A 27,321-nucleotide genomic window follows, 5' to 3' on the forward strand; every position below is an offset into this window, starting at 1 on the left:
GCTCCCTCCTCAGGGTTGCCTGAGCGCCCGGGTCCCTGTGGCCCACGAGGCACGCCTGAAGCTTCCTGGAGGGGTCTGCCTTCACATCCAGGCCACCGGGGGTGGGGGGGGGAGCTCCTAGAGCCCGGCTTGCAGCCTCACGCTGCTCATGTCAGCCCCTTCTCCTCGCCCCGGGGGTGGGGAAGGCCAGAGCTCGGGGAACACACGGCTTGGAGGCTGTACGACGTGGCCCTGCCTCCCTCCCTCCCTCTCCCCCCCTCCCCCCCCAGAACCACGCCGGCCTCCCCGCTGCCCCTGCACCCGCCTGTGTGCGCTGTGTGTGTGCAGCGGGGCCCTTGCACATGCCCCTCCACTCGGCAGCCCCCCTGCCCGGCTCCCTCCTGCCAGTCTGCCCAGCTTCTCAGTGAAGCCGCTCTGGTCACCCTCTGGAAGAAGGCAGTGCAGCCCTGGCCCTCCTGACCCCATGCCCTGATCGGCCTTCTCCTCTTCAGGTGCCATTAATCACCTAACACGTTAGACAATATGTATTCTTCTTGCCTTTCATGGTCCGCCTAAACCTCTAGCATTCCAGCTCCGCGAGGCCAGGGACCCGGGGACTGTCGGGGCCGGGAAGGAAGGGAGCCACAGGGGCTCCTGCGCCGGGACCCTGCCCACCCGCCCCCCTTGGAAATGTTGACCATGTCCTTCTGGTCACACAGTCCTCACTGGGGCCTCCGGGCACGTGGTCTGGGCTCCTGGAGAACTCGCCGCCGCGGCCCTTCCGTGCTCGGCCTGTGATGTGCTTCTCAAGAGGCTGGCGTTCTTCCCGACAGCCCGGGAGCAGGTTGTTCGTCCCACTGCAGCCTGTCAGTTTCGCCCTAGTGTCTGGCGGCAGGGACGGGGGTCTGGGCAGGGGTCCTGAGAAGGTGGATGGACACGGGGCTCCTTGACAATCGGTGTGTTCCAAGCCCACCTCTGATTCTCATGTGCTGCGTGGCTCTGATTAAGCTAGTTTTAACCTTACTCTCTGCCTCAGTTTCACCCTCTTGAAAATGAGAATAACTGTCCCGCCTCCCTGGGTGTTAGAGCCCCGCCTGGAATCAGCGGGGTATTCAGTGCTCTTGGTTTTTATTGGCTGCTGACTACTTAGAAATCCGGGGCGCTGTGGGGTTGCCGCTTGGTGTGGCCTTTCTGGAAAGCAAATACAAATCGCTTTTGCACAAAAGCACAATTTATACAAATCACAATTTGGCTATACAAACCGAGATTTTTTTTTTTTTTTTTAATCTTTTGGCTGTGCTGTGTAGCCTGTGGGATCTCAGTTCCCCAACCAGGGATCGAACCTGCGCCCCCTGCATTGGCAGTGCAGAGTCTTAGCCACTGGACACCAGGGAAGTCCCTTCAAATCGAGATTCTTTAAACATCCACACACAGTATCTTCTGGGAATCCCTCCTGAGGAAATGGAAACACAGAGCCATACGCGAAGATGTTCACTGTGGCGTTTTTGTCCAGCCATTAAAAATGGCATTTTTTAATAGACTGTTTAAGGATTTGGGAAAGCGCTCGTAATATACCAAGTCAAGAGGATGTAAGATTGCACACACAGTTGGTTGTAAATCGGTGAAGTGTGTATGCAGCCAGAAATGCTTAAAGCTCTCTGCCGGCAGGAATCTCAGTAGGTGTTCAGTCCTGGCCCCTTTCCCTTCATCTGAGCCAGCAATTAACTGAAAAGACACGCCCGTGTGTGTGTGTGTACATAATACCCCTGGAAAAAATCACGTGTGTGTAATTTTCTGGAGGAAGATTTATAAATTATACACGCGCCCAGTCTCCCCCCTTTATGAATATACGTGTATGTGTCTACGTGTACATATATGCACACACACATACATGCATATATGCCTTTATTTTCTGGATGAACGTTTTAAACTGAGGTTAGTTAAAGGGAGTACAGCCTCGTGTCTTTATTCTTCCCACAAAAACAAGGCCGTTGCTGTTTCTCCAGTTTGGCCGCTCCCGGCCTCGCGACTTTGTGTTCTGCAGAGACGGGTTTGCGCGTCTGCGTGACTCTCTAAATCAGGGACCCGCCGGAGCGCTGTTCTCCTTGGTCCTGATCTGTTACTTTGTGCATCTTCTCTTCTCTGGCTTGTTCCTTCCGTCGCCTCCCCCTCCGAGACACAGTCAAGCCCACAGCAGCCAATCCCCTCCCGGTAGCTTTTCAGGGTGTGCGGTGGGAGGGCGCGTTGTTTCTGATGAACCCGGGATGCGATGCGCCAGCCAGACCCTGCTTCTGCGTCGGGAGGAAAACCCCACTTTGTGAAGTGACATTGTCACCGTTCTCCCCGCCCATCTGTCCCCCCGCCCCGCCGTGTCTCCCCTCCCTGCCTGGCCTCCCCCTTTGTTGCTTCCCCACGTCTCCCTAGTGACGCTTCCGTGGTCGGCACGTGTGCCTACCCCTCGCCTGTGCTAGGAAACTTCTGCAGCCAGCACTGTGGGGCTTGCTTTCCTTCCCCTGGCTGGCCTGGCCACGCGGACTCGGGCAGCGCGGCTTCATCCGCAGGCCCACGGGGCCCTTGCTGGGAAAGCCGGTGGCTGCAGGTGCTGAGGTGGCCCAGGCGGTGGGGTGACCACAGGGGGCTCGGGGTGGCTGGTTTCCCGGTGGAGGGGCCTCTGGCTTTGTGGGTGCTCAGCACAAGGGTGGGGGGTCTCACTGCCAGCGCGCCCTCCCTCCTGAGGGCTGGGAAGGGGCGAGTCGCGCTGTCCTCACCAGGGTTCTATGGAAACCGCATCCCTGCTTTGGGGGAGGGAGGATGCTTCCCCACACTCGGTGCTGGTTAAAGACCCGGCCCCCGAGAAGAGGAGAAAACGGCGTTTCTGGCCTGGCTGGGTGCAGGTGCCGTGTCCTGGAGGGTGCGTTCCTCCCCACAGAGCCCCTTCCCCGGGTCTGAGAACGGCCGGAGGCTCAGCCGGGCGTCTCCCCGCAGGTGCCGACGGGCCGGAGGGCGTCAGAGCCGCTTGCTGCTGCCAAGGAGGTCCGACGCCAGGCGGAGCTGGGCCTCACAGGCCCTCGGCCTCTGGTCCACGTGCCGGGAGCCCACGTGGCCGTCGCACTCGGCCCGAGGGAAGGCCGTGGATGAGCTGGTGGCCAGGCTCTGGGCGGTGCATGGGCGGCTGTGGGGCCTCCCCGGCGTGGCCAGGCCCGTCATGCTGCAGTGCCGGCCGGCCCAGGAGTTCAGCTTCGGCCCCCGGGCCCTGAAGGATGCGCTGCTGTCCACCGACCCGGCCCTGCGGCAGCTCTACGCGTCCACCTTCTCCCCAGCCGAGCGGCTCTTCCTGGCCGAGGCCTACAACCCCCGGAGGACGTTCTTCCGCACGCTGCTCATCCGCACGGCTTTCGACTGGCTCCTCAGCCGCCCGGAGGCGCCCGAGGACTTCGAGACCTTCCACGCTGCCCTGGCGCCCCGGAAGCAGAGCCTGGCTCGGAAGCACATTTACCTGCAGCCCATAGGTACCTGCGGCCCGTGGGTACCGGCGGGCATGGGCACCCGCAGCCCGTGGGGCAGCAAGTGGTGGTGAGCTGGAGGGTGGCATCCTGGGCCATCAGGACACCCCGGGGCAGGTGGCGAGGGCCTAGGTCTAGCATGAGGTGGGGATGTCTGTGCCCGGACCCCAGGCAGGACCTGATGTGAAGGGGGATGTGCTGGTGTGCTTGGGATTTGGGTCAGCTCTCCCCTCACCCCAGCTCCACACTGTTCAGAAAGCCCAGGGCCTTGGGACCCCTCGGGCAGCTCACTGCCCTGTTCTACCCGCGGGTGCCACCTCACCCACCTGTGCCGTCCTGGCCCTGCCCTCTTGGAGCCAGCGCTGTCCTAGGCACTGTACTGGCTGCTTCCTCTGTGGTGCAGGGTGCTGGGGTCAGGGTCACCCCGCTTCATGGGTTAGGACACTGAGGCTGGGAGGGGAAGTCACAGAGCTGGTGATTGGCAGAGGCAGGATTTGACCCCAGCGTCCTGCTCTTAACCCCGAAGCTGTACTTGGAGACACTGGCAGGGCCTGGCGGGGACGCGGGGACTCCCGCCTGGTCCTCCAGCGCTCAGACTGGGGACACCAGGTGTGGGGCTGTGCGTGGACCAAGGGCCGAGATGCCTCGGCCAGGCTCTCCGGGCCTTGCTGGCCAGGTGCTGGGGGTGAGCGGGCGGGCCATTGGCTCTGCACGCCAAGGCAGACCTTGCCGCATGCAGGCTCATTACCCGCCCTCCTGCCCCTGAGGACCAGAGGCCTGCAGGCACCCCTCCTGTTCCACTGCCCCCGGCCAGTCGGCCATCTCTGTCTGTAGATTCTGCTTCCAAACTCCCAAACCATCCATGTTGTCTCCCCGCTGACAGCTCATCTTGTTAAAATGCGGGTTCTGGTTCCAGAGATCTGGGGTGGGCCTGGGCACCTGCATTTCTAATCACCTCCTGGGCAAGCCGCTGGCCTGGGGACACTGCAGCCACTTTCCCGCAGGTCTCCTGGCTTCCAGCCTTGGTCCGTGTCCAGGGTGCTGGGCACAGGCAGGTGGGGGCTCCGAGGAGCGGGCAGGGGGCCTGACGGCACCGCTCCGTCCCCAGATCTGAGTGAGGGGCCGGCGGGTGGCGCGCTCCTGGACCACCTGCGGAGCTGCACAGAGGCCTTCTTCCTGGGCCTGCAGGTCAGGTGCCTGCCATCGGTGGCGGCTGCGTCCATCCACTGCTCATCACGTCCCAGTCAGGACTCTGACAGGCTCCAGCTCCACACAGGTGAGTGCGTGTGGTGTGGGCACAGGTCAGGCCAGCGCAAGGGCAGGCGTCCGCCGCTTGGCAAAAAGCCCTTTTTGGAGGCAAAATGTGGGAGGGAGGAGCTTAGGAGAAGGAAGGAATCCCCCTGCTTTTCTTGGGGGAGGGAATATCTATTTCCCAGCCTTTAGAAAAGGAAGACTGAGGCAAGGGTTCCCTTCCCCGCTCAGAAGCGTCTGGAGACTGGACCACACAGCCCTCTGTCCGCAGGAAAACTCAAGGGCACACAGCAGGTGCCGCAGCCTTCTAAGGCCCCTCTAGCTTTTTGTCTTTACAAAGCTCTCTGACCCCATCATTCCCCGGTGGGTCACTGGCAGCTGGAGAATGAGGCTGGGTTGAGAGGCGTAGAGGAACTGGGGGCTCTCAGATGTACAGCAGACCCAGACTCAAGTGTAGGGAGGTCCCCAGGAAAGGGCTGGGGCTCTGTCTCTGGCTGATGTTGGATCTGGGATGAGTGGACTGATGTCTTCCATTAGTTGTGGGAAATTCTCAGCCATGATCTTTCTTCCAATACTGCCTCTGCCTCATTCTTTCCCCCATTGAGGACTCCAATGGGATGCATGTTCATCCTCCTCACTCTCTTCCCCTTTCCTTGTATTTCATCCCAGTTTTATTCTCACCCTCCAGTTAACTAATTCTATCTCTAGCTGCACCTAATATGCTATTAAACCCATAGATAGAGTTCCAAATTTCAGTTATATTTTTCAGTTCTATAGTTTTTAGTGGATTTTCAAATTAGCAGTGTCACTTTTTAAAAATTTTATGGAAGTATAATTGCTGTACAATATTATATAAGTTATAGGCATACAATATAGTGATTCATAATTTTTAAAGTTATAGGCATACAATATAGTGATTCATAATTTTTAAAGGTTATACTCCATTTATAGTTATAAAATATTGGCTATATTTGCTGTGTTGTACAGTATATGCTTGTAGCTTATTTTACACCTAATAGTTTGTACTTCTTACTCCCCTCCGCCTATATTGCCCTCCTCCCTTCCCTCTCCCCACTGGTAACCACCAGTTTGTTCTCTATATCAGTGAGTGTGTTTCTTTTTGTTATATTTTTTTAGATTCCACATACAAGTGATATCATATAGTATTTGTCTTTCTCTGACTTATTTCACTTAGCAAAATGCTCTCCAAGTCCATCCATGTTGCTGCAAATGGCAATATTTAATTTTTGTTTACGGCTGAGTAGTAGTCCATTGTGTGTGTGTGTGTGTGTGTGTATGTATGTATATACACCACATCTTCTTTATCCCTTCATCTGTCGATGGACATTTAGGTTGCTTCCATATCTTGGAAACTGTAAATAATGCTGCTATAAACACTGGGCCTCATGTTTTGGGTTTTTTTTGATGTATACCCAGGAGTGGGATCGCTAGATCACATGGTAGCTCTATTTTTAGTTTTTTGAGAAACCTCCATACTGTTTTCTTCCACAGTGGCTGCACCAGTTTACGTTCTCACCAACAGTGTACGAGGGTTCCCCTTTCTCCACATCCTAGACAACACTTGTTATTTGTGTTCTTTTTAATGATGGCCATTCTGAGAGGTGTGAGGTGATACCTCGTTGTGGTTTTGATTTGCATTTCCCTGATGATTAGTGATGTTGAGCATCTTTTCATGTGCCTGTTGGTCATCTCCATTTCCTCTTTGGAAAAATGTCTATTCAGTTCTTCTGCCTATTTTTTAATCAGATTGTTTGTTTTTTTGATGTTGAATTGTATGACTTGTTTATATATTTTGGATATTAACCCCTATTGGTCATATCATTTGCAAATATTTTCTCCCATTGTGTAGGTTGTCTTTTCATTTTGTCAATGGTTTCCTTTGCTGAGCAAAAGCTTTTAAGTTTAATTAGTCCCTGTTTGTTTATTTTTGTTTATTTTTGTTTTAGGAGGCAGATCCAAAAAATATTGCTACTATTTCTGTCAAAGAGTGTTCTGCCTGTGTTTTCCTCTAGGAGTTTTACAGCATCCAGTCTTACATTTAGGTCTTTAATCCATTTCGAGTTTATTTTTGTATATGGTGTTAGAGAATGTTCTAATTTCATTCTTTACATGTAGCCATCCAGCTTTCCCAGCACCACTTATTGAAGAGACTGTCTTTTCTCCATTGTATATTCTTGCCTCCTTTGTCATAGATTAATTGACCATAAGTACATGGGTTTATTTCTGGGCTTTCTATCTTTTCTGTCATTGATCTGTATTTCTGTTTTTGCGCCAGTACCATACTGTTTTTATTTATTTATTTTTGGCTGCGTTGGGTCCTTGTTGCTGCGCATGGGCTTTCTCTATTTGCAGCACGTGGGGGCCACTCTTCGCTGCGGTGCGTGTGCTTTTCACTGTGGTGGCTTCTCTTGTTGTTGAGCACAGGCTTTAGGCATATGGGCTTCAGCAGTTGTGGCACACAGGCTCAGTAGTTGTGGCTCGCAGGTTCTAGAGTGCAGTCTCAGTAGTTGTGGTGCATGGGCTTAGTTGCTCTGCGGCATGTGGGATCTTCCCAGACCAGGGCTCGAACTTGTCCCCTGCACTGGCAGGTGGATTCTTAACCACTGCACCACCAGGGAAGTCCCCCATACTGTTTTGATTACTGTAGCTTTGTAATATAGCCTGAATTCAGGGAGTGTGATACCTCCAGCTCTGTTTTTCTTTCTCAAGATAGCTTTGGCTGTTTGGGGTCTTTTTTGTTTCCATACAAATTCTAAAATTATTTGTTCCAGTACTGTGAAAAAAATGCCATTGGTAATTTGATAGGGATTGCTTTGAATCTGTAGATTGCTTTGGGTAGTATGGTCATTTTAACAATATTGATTTTTCCAATCCAAGAACATGGTTATATCTTTCCATCTGTTTGTGTCATCTTCAATTTCTTTCGTCAGTGCCTTTTTTGTTCTTCCGAAAGAGAGACAAAGTAGAAACACTTTGCATTCTTTTCAATACGAACAGCAAGATATTGATACCAAAATTTTACAGACATTATTAGTAAGGAAAATTGGAAACCAATTTCTCATATAATAAGAACTCTAATGTAAAATATTAGCAAATCAAATCTAGAAATATGTAAAATACATTATAATTCACTTGTATTTATTCCAGGAACGTGAGAGTAGTTTAACATTTATTTATTTATTTTTATTTTTGGCTTCATTATTCTCTCACTGGTTTTTTTTTTTAATTGAAGTATAGTTGATTTACAATGTTGTGTTAGTTTCAGGTATATAACAAAGTGATTCATTTATACATACATATATATCTATTTTTTTCAGATTCTTTTTCCTTATAAGTTATTACAAAATATTGAGTATAGTTCCCTGGGCTATACAGCAGGTCCTTTTTGGTTACTTACTTTATATATAGTAGTGTGTATATGTTAATCTCAAACTCCTAATTTATCCCTCCCACCCTTCCCCTTTGGTAACCATAAGTTTGTTTTCTATGTTTCTGTTTTGTATATAAGTTCATTTGTATCATTTTTTTTAAGATTCCACATATAAGCAATATCATATGATATTTGTCTTTCTCTGATTTACTTCACTTAGTATGATAATCTGTAGGTCCATCCATGTTGCTGAAATGGTATTATTTCATTCTTTCTTATGGCTGAATAATATTCCATGTATGAATATACCACATCTCCTTTCTTTATCCATTCATCTGTTGATGGACATTTATGTTGCTTCCATGTCTTGGCTATTGTAAATAGTGCTGCAATGAACAGTGAAGTGCATGTATCCTTTCAAATTACGGTTTTCTCTGGATACATGCCCAGGAGTGGGAATGTAGGATCATATGATAGCTCTATTTTTAGTTTTTTAAGGAAGCTCCATGTTGTTTTCCATAGGAGATGCACCAATTTACATTCCCACCAAGAGTGTAGGAGGGTTCCTTTTTCTTCACACCCTCTCCAGCATTTATTATTTGTAGACTTTTTGATGATGGCCATTCTGACTGGTGAGGTGATACTTCATTGTAGTTTTGATTTGCATTTCTCTAATAATTAGTGATGTTGAGCATCTTTTCATGTGCCTTTTGGCCATCTGTATGTTTTCTTTGGAGAAATGTCTATTTAGATCTTCTGCCCATTTTTCGATTGGGTTCTTTTTTTTTTATATTGAGCTCTATGAACTATTTGTGTGAACTATTTGGAGATTAATGTCTTGTCAGTTGCATAATTTGCAAATATTTTCTCCCATTCTGTAGGTTGTCTTTTCGTTTTGTTTATGGTTTTCTTTGCTCTGCAAAACTTTTAAGTTTAATTAGGCCCTGTTTGTTTAGTTTTGCTTTTGTTTTCTTTGCCTTAGGAGACAGATCCAAAAAAATATTGCTATGATTTATGCTTTCCTCTAGGAATTCTATAGTATCTTTTCTTACATTTCTGTTTTTTTGTTAGAACCATGCTGTTTTGATTACTGTAGCTTTGTAGTATAGTCTGAAGTCAGGGAGCCTGATTCCTCCAGCTCTGTTTTTCTTTCGTAAGATTGCTTTGGCTGTTCGGGGGTCTTTCGTGATTCCATAAAAATTAAAAAATTCTTTTCTAGTTCTGTGAAAAATGTCTTTGGTAATTTGATAGGGATTGCATTGAATCTGTAGGCTGCTTTGGGTAGTATGGTCATTTTGACCATATCGATTTTTCTGATCCAAGAACATGGTATGTTTTTCTGTCTGTGTCATCTTTTTTTTTTTTTTTTTTTAAACTTTTTTTTTTTTTTTTTTGCGGTATGCGGGCCTTTCACTGTTGTGGCCTCTCCAGTTGCAGAGCACAGTCATCCAGACGCGCAGGCTCAGCGGCCATGGCTCACGGGCCCAGCCGCTCCGCGGCATATGGGATCTTCCCAGACCGGGGCACGAACCCGCGTCCCCTGCGTCGGCAGGCGGAATCCCAACCACTGCGCCACCAGGGAAGCCCTGTCTGTGTCATCTTTGATTTCTTTCATCAGCATCTTATAGTTTTCAGAGGATAGGTCTTTCGCCTCCTTAGGTAGGTTTATTCCTAGGTATTTTATTCTTTTTGATGCTATGGAAAATGGGATTGTTTCCTTAATTTCTCTTTCTGAGCTTTCATTGTTACTGTATAGGAATGTAACAGATTTTTGTGTATGGTTCTTTGTATTTCTGTGGTGTTGGTTGTAACTTCCTTTTCATTTCTAATTTTATTGATCTGGGCACTCTCCCTTTTTTTCTTGATGAGTCTGGCTAAAGGTTTATCAGTTGTGTGCAGGCTTCTGGTGGGAGTGGCTGGTGCCTGCCCACTGGTGGATGGAGCTGGGTCCTGGTCCTCTGGTGAGCAGGGCCGTGTCAAGGGGTGTGTCTAGAGGTGGCCGTGGACTCAGCGAGTCTTCGGAAGCCGGTTTGCTGATGGGTGGGTTGTGTTCTCGCCCTGTTGGTTGTTTTACCTGAGGCGCCCCCACTCTGGAGCATGTCGATGGGTGGGGCCAGATCTTGGTGCTAACATGGCAGCCTCCAGGAGGGCTCACACTGATGAATATCCCCCAGTATCTCCACCACCAGTGTCCTTGGACCCACAGTGAGCCATAGCTGCCCCCGGCCTCCCCTGGAAACCCACCAAGACCAGCAGGTTGGCCTAGCCCAGGTTCCTATGAAGTCACTGCTTTCGCCCTGGGTCCTGGTACACACAAGACCTTGTGTGCATCCTCCAAGAGAGGAAGGAATCTCTGTTTCCCCAGTCCTGTGGAGCTCCTGCACTCAAGCCCCACTGGCCTTCAAAGCCAGATGCTCTGGGGCTCCTCCTCCCAATGCCGGACCCCTAGGCTGGGGAGACTGGTGTGGGGCTCAGAACTCTCACTCCTGTGGGAGAACTTCTGTGATATAATTGTTCTCCAGTCTGCGGGTCACCCACCTGTGGGGTATGGGATTTGATTATATTGTGAATGTGCTCCTTCTACTGTCTCTTTGGGTTTCTTCTTTATGTCTTTGGATGTGGAATATCTTTTTTGGAAGGTTCCAATCTTTTTTACTGATGGTCGTTCAGCAGTTAGTTGTGATTCCTTGGTGTGCTCGTGAGAGGTGAGCTCAAGGTCCTTCTACTCTGTCATCTTGTCCCAGGATCTTTCATCAGTGTCTTACAGTTTTCCGAGTACGGGTTTTCTGCCTCCTTAGGTAGGTTTATTTCTAGGTATTTTATTCTTTTTGATGCAGCAGTGTCACTTTTTAAAAAAATTTTTAAAATTTATTTATTTATTTATTTGGTTGTGCCAGGTCTTAGTTGCAGCAGGCAGGCTCCTTAATCGTGGCTCGAGGGCTCCTTAGTTGCAGCACGCGGGCTCCTTAGTTATGGCATGTGAACTCTTAGTTGCGGCATGCATGTGGGATCTAGTTCCCTGGCCAGGGATGGAACCTGGGCCCCCTGCATTGGGGGCTCAGAGTCTTAACCACTGGACTGCCAGGGAAGTCCCAGTGTCACTTTTTTCATCATTCCCAATTCCCGGCTAAAATTACATTTAGCATTTATATCTATGAGCATAGCTGCTTTATAATCTGTGTCTGTGAGTCCAGCATTTCGAGCACCCGTGTTGCTCTTTCCGCTAATTCTGTCTTGGTTATTTTGCCTCATTGTGTGTCTTATTTTTGATTGTTAGCTGGACGTCCTATGTGAAAAATTAGTTTAACTTTTAGAAGAATTTGTGGCCTGGGATGATGTAGTTTTTCTGCGAGAGGATTTTATTTCTCCTTGGCCAGCCACCTAAGGGAGCTGACGGTCTGGGCCACCCTGATGACCCCAGGAGTACAGACTTCCTCTCCCTGGGTGCGGCCCTTTGGGGTAGCAGGCGGAGCAGGGGCTGTGTCATCAGGGTCACCTTCCCATCCACCGTCTCAGAAACAGCTCAGCTTCATCTCTTGGGATTCTAATCTTCTCCCTGTTTCTAGTTTCTCAGTAGGTCTCTGGTGTTTTAAAAGTCCTGTTTATTGAGGCATAATTTACATATAGAGAAGTTATTCCTTCTGGGTGTAACCGTTCTGAGTCCTGACCCCCCCACACACATCACGTAGCCATCACCATAAGAGTGTGTAGAACAGCTTGCCTCGCCCCCCAAGCCCTCCTCCGTGCCCTCCTGTAGCCACCCGTCCCCCATCTTCGATGCCCTAAGAAGCTGTTCTTTGTGTTTCACTCGGCTTGTCTGGTTATCTTGTAGCGGCAGGTAGTGCGCTGTTACAGCCGGCGTTGAGTTTCTGGGGCTGACAGGGACTACTGGCCAGGTGGGTGCCGTCCCAACGGTGGCGTGCCCCTTTCTCTGTCCCAGACTGCAGCCTCGGTCCCTCGCTGGGCACAGCCCTCCCCCGCCCCCCCGAGGGTCTAAGCGGGGCCCGAGGAGCAATGGCCGGCCTGGGCCCCGCCGCTCCTGCCCCGTGCGGCGCCACCACGCCTGCCGTTGCTTCCGCGCGACTCGGGGGAAACCCAGCATCTGTCCAGCTGCCCCAGGGGCTGTGGTGCTGGGGTCCGGGTGTCCATCTCTGCTGACTGCTGAAAGGACTGCTCTTTCCCCCGCTTCGTGGGCCACTGGGAAGGAAGGGGGCCCGGGAGGGCTCACCCAGCAGGTGGCGTGCAGAGGCTATGAGAGGCTGGATTCCCGTGGTCAGATACGTGGTTCAGATGGCTGTGTTCGTTTCCTGCGGCCGCTGTAAGGAAGCACCACAAACTGGGAGGCTTAAAACACAGAAGTGTGTTATCTCGCGGTCCGGAGACCAGAATCCCGAGACCAAGGTGTTGGCCGGCCCTGTCCCCCGTGAACGCTCCGGGGGACCCTTCCTCACCTCCTCCACCCCTGGTGGCGGCCGGCGGTCCTTGGTCCAGCCTCGGCCTCCATCATCACGTAGCTTGTGTGGCTTCTCCTCTTAGAAGGACCCCAGGCGAATTGGATTAGGCCCACCCTACTGACCTCACCTTAACTTGATTACATCTGCAAACCCTGTCCCCAAGTAAGGTCACATTTCAGGTGAAATGTGACCTTGCAGCCCCTCCTCCTCCAGAGCCGGCACTGTGGCCCCTTCAGCTCTCTCTGACCCTCCTGCCTGCTCTCGGGAGGACCCTGGTGATTCCACCGGGTCCAGCTGGGTAATCCAGAATCACCTTCCCACTGGGAGACCTTTAATTTAATCCCATCTGCTCGCTTCCGCCAGGTGAGGAGCACACACACAGGTCCCGGGGATGCGATGCCACGTCTTTGGGGCCATCAGTCAGCTGCCCGAGGCTGCGACGGCTCTTCCCACGAACGCCGGTCTCATTGGCCCGGCGGCCTTTTTGGTGTCCCCACTTGGACTACCCTTTCCAAACCTGAGTTCTTTCTTCCCCCCGAGGCCCAGGCCCGGAGCCCCCGCTTCACACGGTGCAGCTTGGCTGCTGAGTTTTTCCTGGAATGTCACTAGCTTGCGTCCGACTGCGGGACGAGTTGGTCCCAGGCAGACGAAGCGGGGGATGGGCCCGGAGAGGGGCGCCAGCCGCCTCCTCACTGCCCGCTCTGGCCCTGTCCCCGCAGACGGCATCCTGTCCTTCCTGAAGAGCAGCAAACCGGGCGATGCGTTATGCGTGCTGGGCCTCACGCTGTCCGACCTGTACCCCCGCGAGGCCTGGACCTTCACCTTCGGCACGTTCCTTCCGGGGCACGGTGAGCCGGAACCTGGGGGCCTCCTGCCTCAGCCCTGAGGGTTGGGTACAGGGCCTGGAACACGTGGGGACGTCATCCCCTCGCTGCTTCTCCCAGAACCCCTCCTGGGGGAGGAATGGTCATATATGGAAATGCTCTCTTGAACCTGCAGCCCCAGTTCTCGCCCCTCCTGGGCCAGGGGCTGTCTGCCTGGCAAACACGCTGGCAGGGCGGGGCCTTTAGGACCTGTGCATCCTGAGGAGGGTGGCTTTGCCCGTGGGCCCCCTGAGCTGAGGCCACTCCTGGCGCCTCCGCTTCTCTGCCTCTCCCCAGAAGTGGGCGTCTGCAGCTTTGCGCGGTTCTCGGGGGAATCCCTGCAGCGGGGGCCCAGCACCCCTGACCTGGTCCCCGAGGCACCCCTGCAGGACAGAGGCCGGACCGTGTGCTTCAGCGCCCTGGGGATGGTCCAGTGCTGCAAGGTGGGTGTTGGGGTGCTGCCCAGGTGGCGGGAGGAGACGGGGGACAGGAAGAGGAGGGGCTGCTGGGGGTTCTGGCGAGCTCCAGGAAGATGCTAGGGTGTGGAATCAGACGGAAGGGCGTGAGTGGACAGCCATCGAGCCCTGGGTCCAGCCAGTTACGCTGTCCCGTCCGCACGGTGCTGAGGACCATCCTTCACTTCAGGGACTATGGCCACTTAGGCTCAGAAACGCCAAGTGCTTTGTCCAAGGTCACACAGCTCTCAAGGGGCAGGGTTGGGATTTGAGCCCTCGTCTGTCTGACACCCAACCTCCATGCTCTGAGGCCCCCAGAGCTGACCACACCAGCTTGCCTTTCTCCCCGCACCCAGGGGTCCCGGGGATCGGCGGGTGGCGGGCTCCAGGATGCAAGGCGGTGGGGACCTTCTCCCTCAGGTCACGTGCCACGAGCTCTGCCACCTCCTGGGCCTGGGGAACTGCCGCTGGCTCCGCTGCCTCATGCAGGGCACCCTCAGCCTGGACGAGGCCCTGCGGCGGCCCCCGGACCTCTGCCCCATCTGCCTTCGGAAGCTGCAGCACATCCTGGGCTTCAAGCTCGTGGACAGGTACAAGGTGAGTCGCGGGCAGGGGGAGGGGTGAACAGGTCTGCGGGTCTCGTGGGTCTGGCTGAGTCCCCCGCCAGGCGCCTGGCCCAGTGCCGGTGGCTGTCACCACAGGGGCGCACGGCTTTTATTTCCCAGGCAACCCTAATCAGAGCCCGTCTTTACCGGGCACTGACCGTGTACTAGACCCTGTCCTAGAGCTTCCTGTACTCGGGCCGGTTCTGGCATCACCAAGGGGCCTTCCCCAGCATCACTTTCTCCCTAATTGGCTCACAGCCCCTCCGGAGGAGGGGGCGGAGCCAGACTAACCAAGAATCACTGTGGAAAGGCAGGCGCTGCTCTTAATCCGGCCCCGCCCTGCGCGGGGGCTGAGCCAGCGCGGCGATGCTGTCCTCTGCTGTCCGCACGAGGCACTGCCGGGGAGCAGGGCCCAAGAGGGACCCTAGGGAACCGGGTCCATCTGCTCCACTGCAGGGAGAAACCTTATCCAACGGAGAAGTTCGTTTGCAAACTCAGAAACTTTACTCTGAGTTCACAGTTCAAAGGCAGGTAGTGGTTATTTTCTCTTTTTAAAAATCTTTTATTATTTTTTAATTGAAGTATAGTTGATTTACAATGTTGTGCTGATTTCTGCTGTACAGCAAAGTGACTCAGTTATACATCTATCTATCTATCTATCTATACATACATACATTCTTTTGTATATTCTTTTCCATTACGGTTTATCCCAGGATATTGGATATAGTTCTCTGTGCTATACAGTAGGACCTTGTTGTTTATCCATTCTATATGTACTAGTTCCAAACTCCCCATCCATCCCTCTCGCACCCCCCTCCCCCTTGGCAACCACAAGTCCGTTCTCTACGTCTGGGAGTCTGTTTCCGTTTTGTAGATATGGTCATTTGTGTCATTTTTTAGATTCCACATATAAGTGGTATCATATGGAATTTGTCTTTCTCGACTTACTTCACTTAGTATGGTAATCTCTAGTTGCATCCATGTTGCTACAATTGGCGTTATTTCGTTCTTCTTTATGGCTGAGTAGTATTCTATTGTATATATGTACCACATCTTCTTTATCCATTCATCTGGCAGTGGACATTTAGGTCGTTTCTATGTCTTGGCTTTTGTAAATAGTGCTGCTGTGAACGTAGGGGTGCATGTATCTTTTTGGTTTAGAGTTTTGTCTGGATATATGCCCAGCAGTGGAATTGCTGGATCATATGGTAATTCTATTTTTAGTTTTCTGAGGAAGTTCCATACTGTTTTCCATAGTAGCTACACCAGTTTACCTTCCCATCAACCGTGTAGGAGGGTTCCTTTTTCTCCACACCCTCTCCAGCATTTGTTATTTGTAGACTTTTTAATGATGGCCATTCTGACCGGTGTATGGTGAAACCTCCTTGTAGTTTTGATTTGCATTTCTCTAATAATAAGTGATGTTGAGCATCTTTTTATGTGCCTATTGGCCATCTGTATGTCTTCTTAGGAGAAATGTCTATTTAGGTCTTCTGCCCAGTTTTTGATTGGGTGGTTTGTTTTTTTTGTATTGAGTTGTATGAGCTGTTTGTATATTTTGCGGTATGCAGGCCTCTCCCCGCCGTGGCCTCTCCCGCCACGGAGCACAGGCTCCGGACGTGCAGGCCCAGCGGCCATGGCTCACGGGCCCAGCCGCTCCACAGCATGCGGGATCCTCCCAGACCGGGGCACGAACCGCCGTCCCCTGCATCGACAGGTGGACTCCCAACCACTGCGCCACCAGGGAAGCCCTGTTTGTATATTTTGGAGATTAAGCCCTTGCCGGTCGCCTCATTTGCAAAAACTTTCTCCCATTTCATAGGTTGTCTTTTCGTTTGATTTATGGTTTCCTTTGCTGTGCAAAAGCTTGTAAGTTTGATTAGGTCCCATTTATTTATTTTTGTTTTTATTTCTATTGCCTTGGGAGACTGACCTAAGAAAACATTTGTATGATTTATGTCAGAGAATGTTTTGGCTATGCTCTCTTCTAGTTTCATGGTGTCATGTATTATGTTTAACTCTTTAAGCCCTTTTGAGTTTCTTTTTATGCATGGTGTGAGGGTGTGTTCTAATTTCATTGATTTACAGGCAGCTGTCCAACTTTCCCGGCACCACCTGCTGAAGAGGCTATCTTCTTCCCATTTTATATTCTTGTATCCTTTGTTGAAGATTAATTCACCTTAGGTGTGTGGGTTTATTTCTTGGCTCTCTATTCTGTTCCATTGATCCATATGTCTGTTTTTGTGCCAATACCACACTGTTTTGATTACCGTAGCTTTGTAGTGTTGTCTGAAGTCTGGGAGGGTTATGCCTTCTGCTTCCCCCCACCCCCCCTCAGGATTGCTGTGGCAATTCTGGGTCTTTTATGGTTCCATATAAAATTTTGGATTATTTGTTCTAGTTCTGTGAAAAATGTCATGGGTAATGTGACAGGGCTCACATTAAATCTGTAGGTTGCTTTGGGTGGTGTGGCCATTTTAACAATATTAATCCTTCCAATCCAAATGCATGGGATATCTCTCCATTTCTTTGAATCATCTTTAGTTTCCTTTATTAATGTTTTATAGATCTCAGCACATAAGACTTTCACCTCCTTGGTATTTCAATTTTTGGATGCAATTTTAAAAGGTATTTTCTTTTTTACACTCCCTTTCTGATATTTCATTGCTAGTGTAAGGAAATGCAACCACTTCTAGTAGCGTTTGTGTGGAGCCCTTAGGGTTTTCTATTTATAGTATCATGTCATCTACAGAGAGTGACCGTTTTGCCTCTTCCCTTCCAATTCGGGTACCTTTTATTTCTTTCCTTGTCTGATTGCCGTGGCTAGGACTTCCAATACTATATTGAATAGAAGTGGTGTGAGTGGGCATCCTTGTCTTGTTCCAGATTTTAGTGGGAAGGCTTTCAGCTTTTCACCGTTGAGTATTATGTTGGCTGTGGGTTTGTCATAAGTGGCTTTTATTATGCGGAGATATGTTCCCTCTCTACCCACTTTGGTAAGAGTTTTTATCATAATGTTGAACTTCATCAAATGCTTTTCTGCATTTGTTGAGATGATCATGTGGTTTTTGTCTTCTTTTGTTAAAGTGGTGTATGACATCGATTGATTTGCATATATTGAACTATCCTTGTGAACTTGGGATAAATACCATTTGGTCGTGGTGTATGAACTTTTTAAAATCTGTTGGATTTGGTTTGCTAATATTTTGTTGAGAATTTTTGCATCTATAGTCATCAAAGATATTGGCGTGTAATTTTCTTTTTTGGTGGTAACTCTGTTTCTGGTATCAGGGTGATAGTGGCTTCATAGAATGTCTTTGGGAGTGTTCCCTCCTCTTCAGTCTTTTGGAAGAGTGGTAATTTCTTCTTTAAATCCACCTTTGGATGAAAATACCAAGTTAAAAAAGTTTTTTGTTCAAATGAAGGCATAGGCCCACCAACAAAACAGCTTGGGCTCGACTTTAAGACCCAAAGTTTTAAGCCAGACGCTTTAAGTGAATCCCGTTGTGTGTGAGGTTCTGGGAAGCCCGTCCTCCTCCAGGAGATGGTCAGCTGCTGGAGCCCACTGGGGCCGGGGGCTGGACTCGGGGGAGAGGCTCTTGGACAGGCAGGAGTTTATGATCCGGCGCTTGTGGAGGGCTTGGCTCTGCGTTTCTAACGGGCTCCCAGGCTGCTGCTGGTCGGGGGCCCCAGGCTGGGGACCCCTGAACACGGGGCTGGGCACCCCTGAACACGGGGCTGGGCATGCCCAGCTGAGCTGCCTCCCGGCCTGGGTCTCCCCTGAATGTCTCTGGGGTAAATAGCGCGTCGAGGGGCGCTGAGGAGGCGGCCTGCCTCGCTGCAGAGGGGACCCAGAGGCAGTGCCCCCGTAGGGAGGTGCCTCTGCTGCCGACTGGCCGATGGCGCTCAGCAGGATGCGCCGGGCCAGGGCGTCACCGTCACCAGAGCGCCCGCCCCACCGAGCGCAGGGCTGGGGGCTTGGCTGTAAGCTGCCCATTATCCTCGTGTGCGTGTAAGGTGAAGCGGGGCAGCCGCGGCCTGCACAAGGTCTGGGGTTTCTCACCACTTCCTTTCTTGGGGTCTTGCTCGCCTATCGGATCCGAACTTTGAGGCCCTTCGTCCCCCTCCCCTGACGCGTGCCTTCCCGCGACTCCTAACCTCGAGGGGGGCGCCCTGGGCCTGCTCTGGATCTGTTCCCATCAGTCAGCGGTGTGCTGGTAAGCGCCCTCTAAGGAAGAATCCTCGACTGGGCGTATCTGCCAGTTTCCATCGTGTGACGACTCCACCACGGCCGGTTCTCAGCCATCACGGAAGGAGGGAGAGTGGGGAGGAGGTGGGCAGTAGCTGACGGCGGGCGTCTCTGATGCCCACATGCACCACGCGCAGAGGTGCTAGTGGGATATAGGAAAACCATGATTCCCTTTGCTTTGAACAGAGTGTTAACAAGTCAGCTCAGTTTATCCCCGAATAACGGTCAGGCTCGCAAAGCCCCTGCAAGCTCGCTGTCTCTAGAGGCTCCATTCCGAGGGCCCTTGTGGCACCAGACCGCCACTCGCCCTGGGTCGTGGGCACAGTGGGGTCCCCTCGGGAGAGGGGCTGGGTCTCCGGGCGGCTCCCTGGCGAGGGAAGGGGCCGGACAGGCCGACTCAGCCCGCGTCTCTCCCTCGTAGAGACTGTACACCTGGACGCTAGCGGCGGCGGGGACGCGGCCTGGGCCGGCGGCCGGGGAGCCGTCCGTGTCGGAGGACACCCTGCCCTGCAGCGCGGACTCGGGCCTGTGCGGCGAGAGCGACTCGGAGCCTGGCAGCGGCCTGTCGGAGCCCCTGTCCCCGGACGCCTGGAGCCACGCCTTCCCCGCGGGCCCGGAGCTGGAGCCTGAGGACGGGCTGGGCTCCCTGGCGGCCGCGGAGAGCCCGGGGGAGGCCCTGGCGGAGCACGGGCGCTGGCTGGCGGCCTGCATCCAGGCCCTGGAGAGGGACGTGACTGAGGAGGAGCTGGCGCGGGTGGACGGCGCCGTGGACGCCCTGGCCCGCTGGGACCTGTTCACGGGGCGGCTCCCGGCCCCCCGGCAGGACCCGCCCTGCGGCCGAGACGGCGCGGGGCTGCGCCGAGTCCTGGGCGACAAGTTCTCCTCCCTCAGGCGGAAGCTGAGCGCTCGCAAACCGTCCAGGGCCGAGGCGTCCCCGCGGCGCTGGAAGGCGGAGGACAATTAGCACGGCTGGTGCGTCTTGTCCAGCGCCTGCCTGTCCCCAGGGCGCTGCGGGCCCGGCTGTGGGCGGAAGGGACGGTGTCTCGGGAAGCGGAAGGCGATCCGTCTGCACGTGGACCCCGCACCCCCAGCCCTAACCGCAGCCTCACGACGCGGCCGGGTGGGGGGGGCGGGGTCCCAGGTACCCCGAGGGCCGTCCTCGGGCCGCACCCGACCTCACAGAGCAGGTGCCGGGCAGGTGCCTGTCTCTCCTGCGGCCTGGGGCTCGGGGCTCTGCTACGGCGAACTCAGATTGCAAGGCCCCAACGTGGGTCCTCCGCTCGAAGGAGGGCAAAGGGGGTCTTGTTGCAACCTACAAGGTCCCCCGCCTCCCCCGACCCCAAGCCCATAGAAAGGGCCCCTTTGTGCGGCGCTAACCGCACTCTGACCCTTGGAACTTGGCGTGGGCATCTCCCTGAAAGTTCCGGGTGGCCACCACCTACCAGACCACGTGCCCAGAGATGTGCCGCTTCTTCTGACAACTGTTGTGGAAAGGGAGGGTGTCCCGTGTGCAGGTCTGAAGGTGCTGCTGCGTGCTGTGACTTGCAGAGGTGAAAGCAAACCGCGGCTCCATCCTCAGGACAGTTTTCTGACAAAGGTGGCCTGGACCCCAACACCAGTGAGGGCAAGGAGATGAGATTTGTTCAAAACACCTGTGTCTGTGTTTTTTCTGGTCTCGTTTGACCAGTTGCTGAGAGAACAAGTGATTTAGATGTTAAAATACCCATCACCCCAGTAGAATTGTCTGTCTGCCTTTAATTTCGTCAAACTTTGCTTCCGGTTCTTGGAAACTCCTTTATGTGCAACACACACATTTGACTGTTAGGTTTTCCTGACCGACTGACCGTTTTCATTATCAAATGCCCCGGGCTGCTGCTTAGGAGTCCTGGGGAGAGATGCTTCTCGTCCGGACAGCAGAGCTCCCGCGGAGTGATGAGTAGTCGCAGCTACTTCCCATCTGGAGAGAGGCACGAACAGAAGCAGCTCCTACATTTCGTGCATAGCTTAGACAGTTTGGGGGGGGCCTTCTAAGAAAGACAGTACAAACTACAAATATAGAATCAGGAGGGTCGCCCCCCAAGCAAGGACGCCTGAAGCCTCCTTGTGATGTGGGTTCCAGCCCCAGAAAGAGGGAAGGGATGAGCCCATCCTGAAAATAATGCAGCGAGGGTGCCGCTCTTCAGACCCGCATTCTCTGTTCCATGGGGTTGAAGATGCAGCACAAGGATCCAGAGGTAACATGGGGAGAAGAGGACGAGCCAGGCTCTGCAGAAAGTGTGCTGGGGCCGACCCCACAGAGAGCGTGATGGAGGAAGGGAAGGCGGCCTTGGTGTCTGTCACTGTGAACAAACCACTCACCCCTTAGTGGCTTGAAACCCCAGCAACCTATCCAGCTCAGCTGCAGTGTGGACAGAGCTTACCCCTGGGGCTGGGCTGGAGCGTCCTGCTCTAGGGCGGCTCACTCACGGGGCTGCCGTGTGATGGCCGAGGGCCAGGGCCTTGGTCCTGTCCGGGTGCCTTGGGCTTCCGGGCGGCTGGCTACCAAAGGAGGGCTTTCCTGGAGTCACATGGAAGACGTGTAGCCTCTCGGGACCCAGCCATCCTCCGTTAAGGCCGCCTGGAAGGCTCACCCCGGCTCACCCACAGGGCGGGGATGCAGATCCCACCTCCTCATAGGGGTGTGGTGAGCTTCTGGAAGAGCTCGGGAGGTGAGAAAACAGGAAAAACCTGCCCCAGTTAGCATCTGCTGCTCAGATTGGCCATCATACCTGCGGCAAAATCTTACCTGTTTTTCTTCTGCAAAAGATTAACGACTGGAATGATGTAAGCACACACACAGGTGACGAAGAGAGAAGAGCCTGGCTCAGACTGAGGGAAGGAGCTCAAGGGGGTCGTTACGAGATTCTTAGTGCTGTCTGTCTGCAACTGTGGCCTTTGGCTCCCAACTGTGACGAGTGTCCCAAAAAAGCATTCTGAAGTGGGGAGGGACAAGCCACTTCCTCCACGGGCTTCATCAGTTGCAGATGGAGGACACTTTTTAAAGACAGCTGCTGGGAGGAAAGTTTTGAAATTAAAACATTTAGGAGCAGAGATGATAGCTTCCTTCCTCTGCTCAAGGATCAGCCCAGGTTCTGCCCCTGCTGGGGATGGAGAGCCGTTGGGGACAGTCCCCAGGGAGCGGCTTTTGGCAGAGGAGGGGATAACGAACGCCATCTCCCATGGCAAAGTCACGGCTCACCAAGTTCAGGCTCAGACGTGGTACAGCTGGGCACCTTAACGGGGCTGAGCTGAAATAGCTTCAGATGACGGTTTCCGAGAAACAAGGGCCTGGTTTTTACTTATGCAGAAGCACCAAGTCAGAATCATCTCATCTCATCTCCTTATCTGTCAAAGGCCCCCCTGCAGGTCAGGAGGAGAGGCCTCCGAGCTTTCCCGCGGACCCTCTCGGAGCCCCTCACTCTCTGGTGGGACTGGGTGGAGGGGCTTGAATGGAGCTAAAAATACTTTGGGGTCGTGGCGTTGTGTCACCGTTCCCGTGTGAGATGGGGCTGGGACATCCACGCATGCCTCAACACATGTGGAAACTGTGTCCTGGTTAGGGGCGATGGGAAGCAGGGCCCTGGTCAAGAGGTGGCAGACCCTCTTCCTGCCTCTCATTCTTCCCCCTCTTCTTCCCCAAAGCCCAAACTCATCATCGGAGGGAGAGGAGGACTGTTCTCAACTCCTTCCTCCCCACCTGCGGGGCAGGAAAGTGGGATTAGCCCGGGAGCCCCTCCGCCGGCCCCCCTGTTTCCAGAGCGTGGGTCGGGGGAGGGATGTGGGCCTGTTAATACTGTCCCGTGGGACATCTGATTCAGACCTTTCTGGGAGGAAAGCAATCTCTGAAAGGGCTTAAAAAAATAAACACACAATAGCTCACCCGAGCAGCTAATATTAAAACGAAGAGTCCAAATTTAGATCCCACCAAGTTCAAAGGAGCGGCTGTAGCATTCCAGGGACGGACACACACACACACACACAAACACACACACACACACACACACACGGTCCATTCGCGGGGCCACAGGAGCTACTCTGCAGACCCGCCAGGCAGGGCCAGGCGGCTAGACCCTCATCCGTCTGCGGAAAGACAGGGAGCTCGTCCTTGCAAATAAAGCCCCCCTTTGAACCTGTCCTTCTAAGTACCAGGGAATTTCTTACATCCCTGCAAGGTAGATACCTTGATCCCATTTTATGGTTAAGGGAGCTGAGAGGTTTGCTCATCTGCCTGAGGCTGCAAAGCAGGGCCTGAGAGTCCCAGCGGGTCTGCTCTGACTTAGCCCTGCGTGTTCCGGGTCTTAGGAAAGCACACCGGGGAAGTCTGAGCAGGCAGAGAGTCAGGAGGAAAGCACAAGGCTTGGGAGGTCTGCACCCCGGGCTCCCTACTTGGGCCGCAGCCCTGCTGGCTCTGCCCTGGCTTCTAAGGTGGCCAGGAAGCTGCCTAGTGGCTGCAGCACTTCTGGGCCAGAGACTCCCCAGAGGGCCGAGGAATGGCCTGGGTGGGTGGGTGGCCGGCTCTCTGGGCGAAGATGCCAAGGTAAAGAGAGCCCGGAGCTGCTGGGGCTTTGATTTGTTTGTAGAAAGAGGGCGAGGCCCCAGCAGGACTATTTTTACCCTGAAGACCGGGAGGATCAGGGCTTTGCTGGGCGGCTCCCGACTGAGCTGGAGCCCACGCGCCCGGGAGTGGACAGAGGCCTCTTCCAGGCCGCCTTCACCCGCTGCAGCCAGGCTGCAGAGGGCGGCTGGCGCCGGGGACCCGAGGCCCGGCCGGCCCTCGACCCCCGCCTGCCCCAGCGCTGGAGTCTCTAGTGGAGCCAGATGCATCCTGGTGGCTGTAGGGACGACTGTCCACAGAGGAGCCCGGTTCCAAGGAAACCCCAGGAAGCAGCAGATTTACGGCCCCTAGAACGACAGGCTGTGGAAACTAAGCACCGAGAAGAATCTGGGAAATGCCTACTGCGTGGCTGACAGCACCACGGCCTTGGGAGCTGCTGAAACCCGTGCGAAGAGCCTGCCTCTTCCAGCGCCCCCATCTGGGAGAGCCCAAAATAACCGAGGCTTGTTTTTGAACTCTGCTTCTTGGGTAAAGAGACGGATGAAAACGAGCTACGTCAGGGGTTTATTTTAAAAAAGAATTTCCAAGAGGCGTCCCAGGGCCACTACGTGTTCAGTCCAATGCCCCTATCCCAGCGGCGAGCCAGGGCGGCCGAGGACGCGCTGGTCAAAAAGGCGACTCCTGGGCTGCTGGAGGGGACCCGTGGGGCATCCCACCTAGCGCACGACCCTGGCTCTCCGCACCCTAGCCGGAAGGGAAGCCAGGTCCCCCGGGAGGCCACCAGCGCTTCCGTCAGCATCCTCTCTGCTGAGCCCTCCTGTCCCTCCCGGCCACGACGCAGCTGAAACGCCCTACAGCCAGGCCCGCGTGGCTTCCCTCGCGTCCCCCGGATGGTCTGAGACATTTACCGTGTGGTCCTTATGGTGTCCCGCGGTCACCACGGGGATGTCTGTTGGCCTCTCACTGGCCGGTGATCAGCGGGGAACCAGTCAGGAAACCCACTCCCAGGCCGCTGCGGCGCCTGCAGTCTGCACTCACCTGCCACGGGGACAAGGCGGGACAAGGTGGGACGAGGCGGGACGCTCCCGGGGTGGCGCTGACCCGCCAAGGCCGACCGGCTCCTCCTCTTTCCCTCCTTCAGCCTTTGAGCCACAAAAGGTGATTTATTTTCACTGTTTCTCGCAGTGCCTGCCCAAAGCAAGAGGGGATTTCAAAAGGGGGGCGGGGCTGACCGTCTACACTGGACGGTGGTTGCAGCCGAAGCTGGGGGGATGCTGGGGGGCGGCAGGGAGCGGGGGCTGTGTCTGCCTCTGTCCTCCTGCCCAGCTCGGACTGTCAGTGGGGACGCCCCTGGGGAAGCCCTGCCGCCCTCCTGGTTCAATGGGGGGACGGAGCTGGTGGCAAAGGCGTTCCTGGAAGGAGAGGAGAGAGCCCCACGGGGACCCAAGGGTACAGATGGCAGCTCTTCTGAGAGCAGCACCTCGTGTCAAAGGCAGGGGCACAGGGGAGCAGGTCCACCTGTGCCAGCAGCAGGAAGTGCAGGGAGGGGCTCCCCATCTACCTGAACTGGCACTGAGTCATCGTCCGCCCTTGCCCCTGGGGAAGGACCAGGGCCGTTCCTCTGAACGTCCGTTTGGGGAGAGTCCCCTTCGGTGGACGGTGGGGACAGTGGCGTCTGGGCTGCCACCTCACCTCAGGTGAGCGGGACCCAGGCTGCGGGAGCTTCTGGGAGCAGAGGTCGACACTCCTCTTTCTTCCTCTGTCCTCGGGCCTCCCCGGCCCTCTCCCGCTTCTCCCTGAAGCAGCCGGTAAAAGTGGGGCTCCCGTTAGCTCAACCCCGGCTTGTCACACGCTCCGAGCAGAAGCGAGGCCTGAAAAAGGTGAAGGAAGGTCCAGGGGACCGTGGCCCCTCGTCCCCCGCATTGTTGGCCCCCAAAACAGGCCTTTCTCAGTGGCAACACCTTCGTCGGATTACGTGAGCTTCAATCACAACTTGATTAAACGACTCGATCGGCCTCGTTCTTATGTTTAAAAGTCCAGAAGCCAAGTGGAAACACACGTACACGTAGGCATCTTAATACCGGGATTATGGATGACTTCGACGTACAGAATAAATTCTGTGTAATTCAACTTTTTAATGCTTACAGATTACATTTTCAATCTCCAAATTAATGCTACAAAACCTGAATCCTGAGGGAAGAGGATGATATTCTAGAAGTCTAACTGAAAACAAGAGAATTCATCACTTGAATGTAATAAGTAGTTCCTTCGTGCTTGGAATGCACAGTGCCCGTTAGACTCGACTTGCAGTGCGGCCAGCGCTTTCACTGTGTGTGCACCTTCTAGAAACGGAATGGTCTGTTCTCCTCCTTAGAAGGGCCTCCTCTCAGAGACTCGGATCCTTGTTGATGTGGACAGACTGGGAGAGTCTTTATTTATCCACGACACGTCCACCCAACACACATCCACTAGACACCTCTTCTGCTCTAGTCACTCTGCCCAAAGTTTAAAAAAAACCTTATCCACTGCACTGGCTCACTTCATAAATGCTTGTTCCTTGTATCCATGCTTCTCAGCGTGAAGGTTGATGTTTTTGATGCGACATAACAAAAAGGCTACTTTTTCTTTTTTTGGGGGGAGTGTCATTACTTCTACTTATACTAACATTACCTACAACATTTCTTCTGCGGTGACCCTGGAGGTTCGACGTTGTCACTCAGCTGTGTTCTTGCATTTCATCCAGACTGCAGTCTGTACTTGTGACGTCGTTGAGACATGCCTGACCCTATGGTTGAGTAAACACTGGAGAGTACGTGGGATCCCTGCCAGGGAGGGGACGGGATGAGGGAGCAGAGTCCGAGGCCCAGACCCCAGGCTCTAACCACCCACCCACCCCTCTCCTGCCCGGTGCCCACTGGAGCCCTGGCCACCCGCCCCAGGGGTGGAGCTTCACCCAGGAAGCTGGCAGACACAACAATGAACACGCACTCAGGGACCCAGTAACATGCTCCCCGTTCAGGGGGCCTCGCTCATGGCTGCCGCAGGGCGCCAGGGACGCAACACACCAGAAGAATGTAATTTACGGCAAGTTTTAATAGATTTATAGAAGTCGTATATACAAAACATGTTGAACTAACCCCCGTAGCTATACAATACACTTTTTACACTGCATCATGTATCTCTTAACCTGGAACACAGCATCTGTAAACCGAGGCCTGTCCCCGCTGTTGGTGCCATTATGGGGGGGAGGGGAGGGGTGTGGAGCTGCAGTGACACCCCAGGGGTGGCGCCCGTGACCCAGCACTGGGCTGTGGCCCTTGAACTTCCTTTCCGAGTGGAGCGAGCCCGGGAGAGCTCAGAGCTGTTTCTGCAGCCGCTGCCGCAGCAGATTATCCCCACAGCCCTGCCCCGCCACGGGGTCCCCCACGCCCTACAGGGGCCACAGCACAGCACTGAGGAGGTGAGCTGAGGACGTGGCAGAGCGGAGGGGGCCGAGCACACAACACTGAACTTCCTGGCTGCGCTCGTGTCAACAAAGAATAACATGCCTGCCAATTTTAGCTGCTTCGAATGGACTGAAGGAAAAGACACTTGGAATGTTTTGCCATTTGCATTAACAGGTCAAAAGGTAATGCTTTAAGATCCTAGAGATGGGCAGACTCAATAGAGATCTCTTTTAAATTTCTTGATAAACAGGCTTGTTAGAGAATCTAACAGTTAAGATGACGGTCAGAAAGTTTCACTGGGTGCCCGTGAGCCCTCCTGGGACAGGCCTTGGCCCCGGCTTCCACAGACTCCGCAGTGAGAGCTCTGGCCACCTGTTTGCCAGTGAACCTGGAAAAGGTGCCCGGGCTCGTCCAGAAAGCTTGGGTGAAGAGGGAAGCCACAGAGAACCGGCTTGGTTAGCCCGACTGTCAGATCAAGGCTGGTTCCACGTTTGTGACCTGAGTTCCAGAGTCTTCTAGGTGACAGTGCTC

The 27,321-nt window shown here is 53.6% G+C and overlaps 1 protein-coding gene across 6 annotated transcripts in view; it reads left to right on the top strand.

Annotated features, from left to right (window-relative positions):
* The window catches only part of AMZ1 (archaelysin family metallopeptidase 1), a 36,624-nt gene extending 14,475 nt beyond the window's left edge, over nt 1–22,149 (top strand). For 4 of the 6 annotated variants that reach the window (XM_067705374.1, XM_067705373.1, XM_067705375.1 and 1 more), the window contains exons 2-7: nt 2,965–3,488; nt 4,591–4,758; nt 13,298–13,426; nt 13,739–13,884; nt 14,317–14,493; nt 19,172–22,145. In XM_067705374.1, the coding sequence (XP_067561475.1) occupies nt 3,185–3,488; nt 4,591–4,758; nt 13,298–13,426; nt 13,739–13,884; nt 14,317–14,493; nt 19,172–19,714 (1,467 nt within the window). In that variant the 5' untranslated portion in view covers nt 2,965–3,184 and the 3' untranslated portion in view covers nt 19,715–22,145. Of the gene's footprint in view, nt 1–2,964; nt 3,489–4,590; nt 4,759–13,297; nt 13,427–13,738; nt 13,885–14,316; nt 14,494–16,589; nt 19,148–19,171 lie in introns of those variants that run through there. The other 2 variants (XM_067705378.1, XM_067705377.1) reach the window with 2 other exon arrangements.
* Nucleotides 22,150–27,321: the final 5,172 nt, after the last annotated feature.

The sequence above is a fragment of the Pseudorca crassidens genome, chromosome 15, assembly GCF_039906515.1.
Source record: "Pseudorca crassidens isolate mPseCra1 chromosome 15, mPseCra1.hap1, whole genome shotgun sequence".
Taxonomy (NCBI): domain Eukaryota; kingdom Metazoa; phylum Chordata; class Mammalia; order Artiodactyla; family Delphinidae; genus Pseudorca; species Pseudorca crassidens.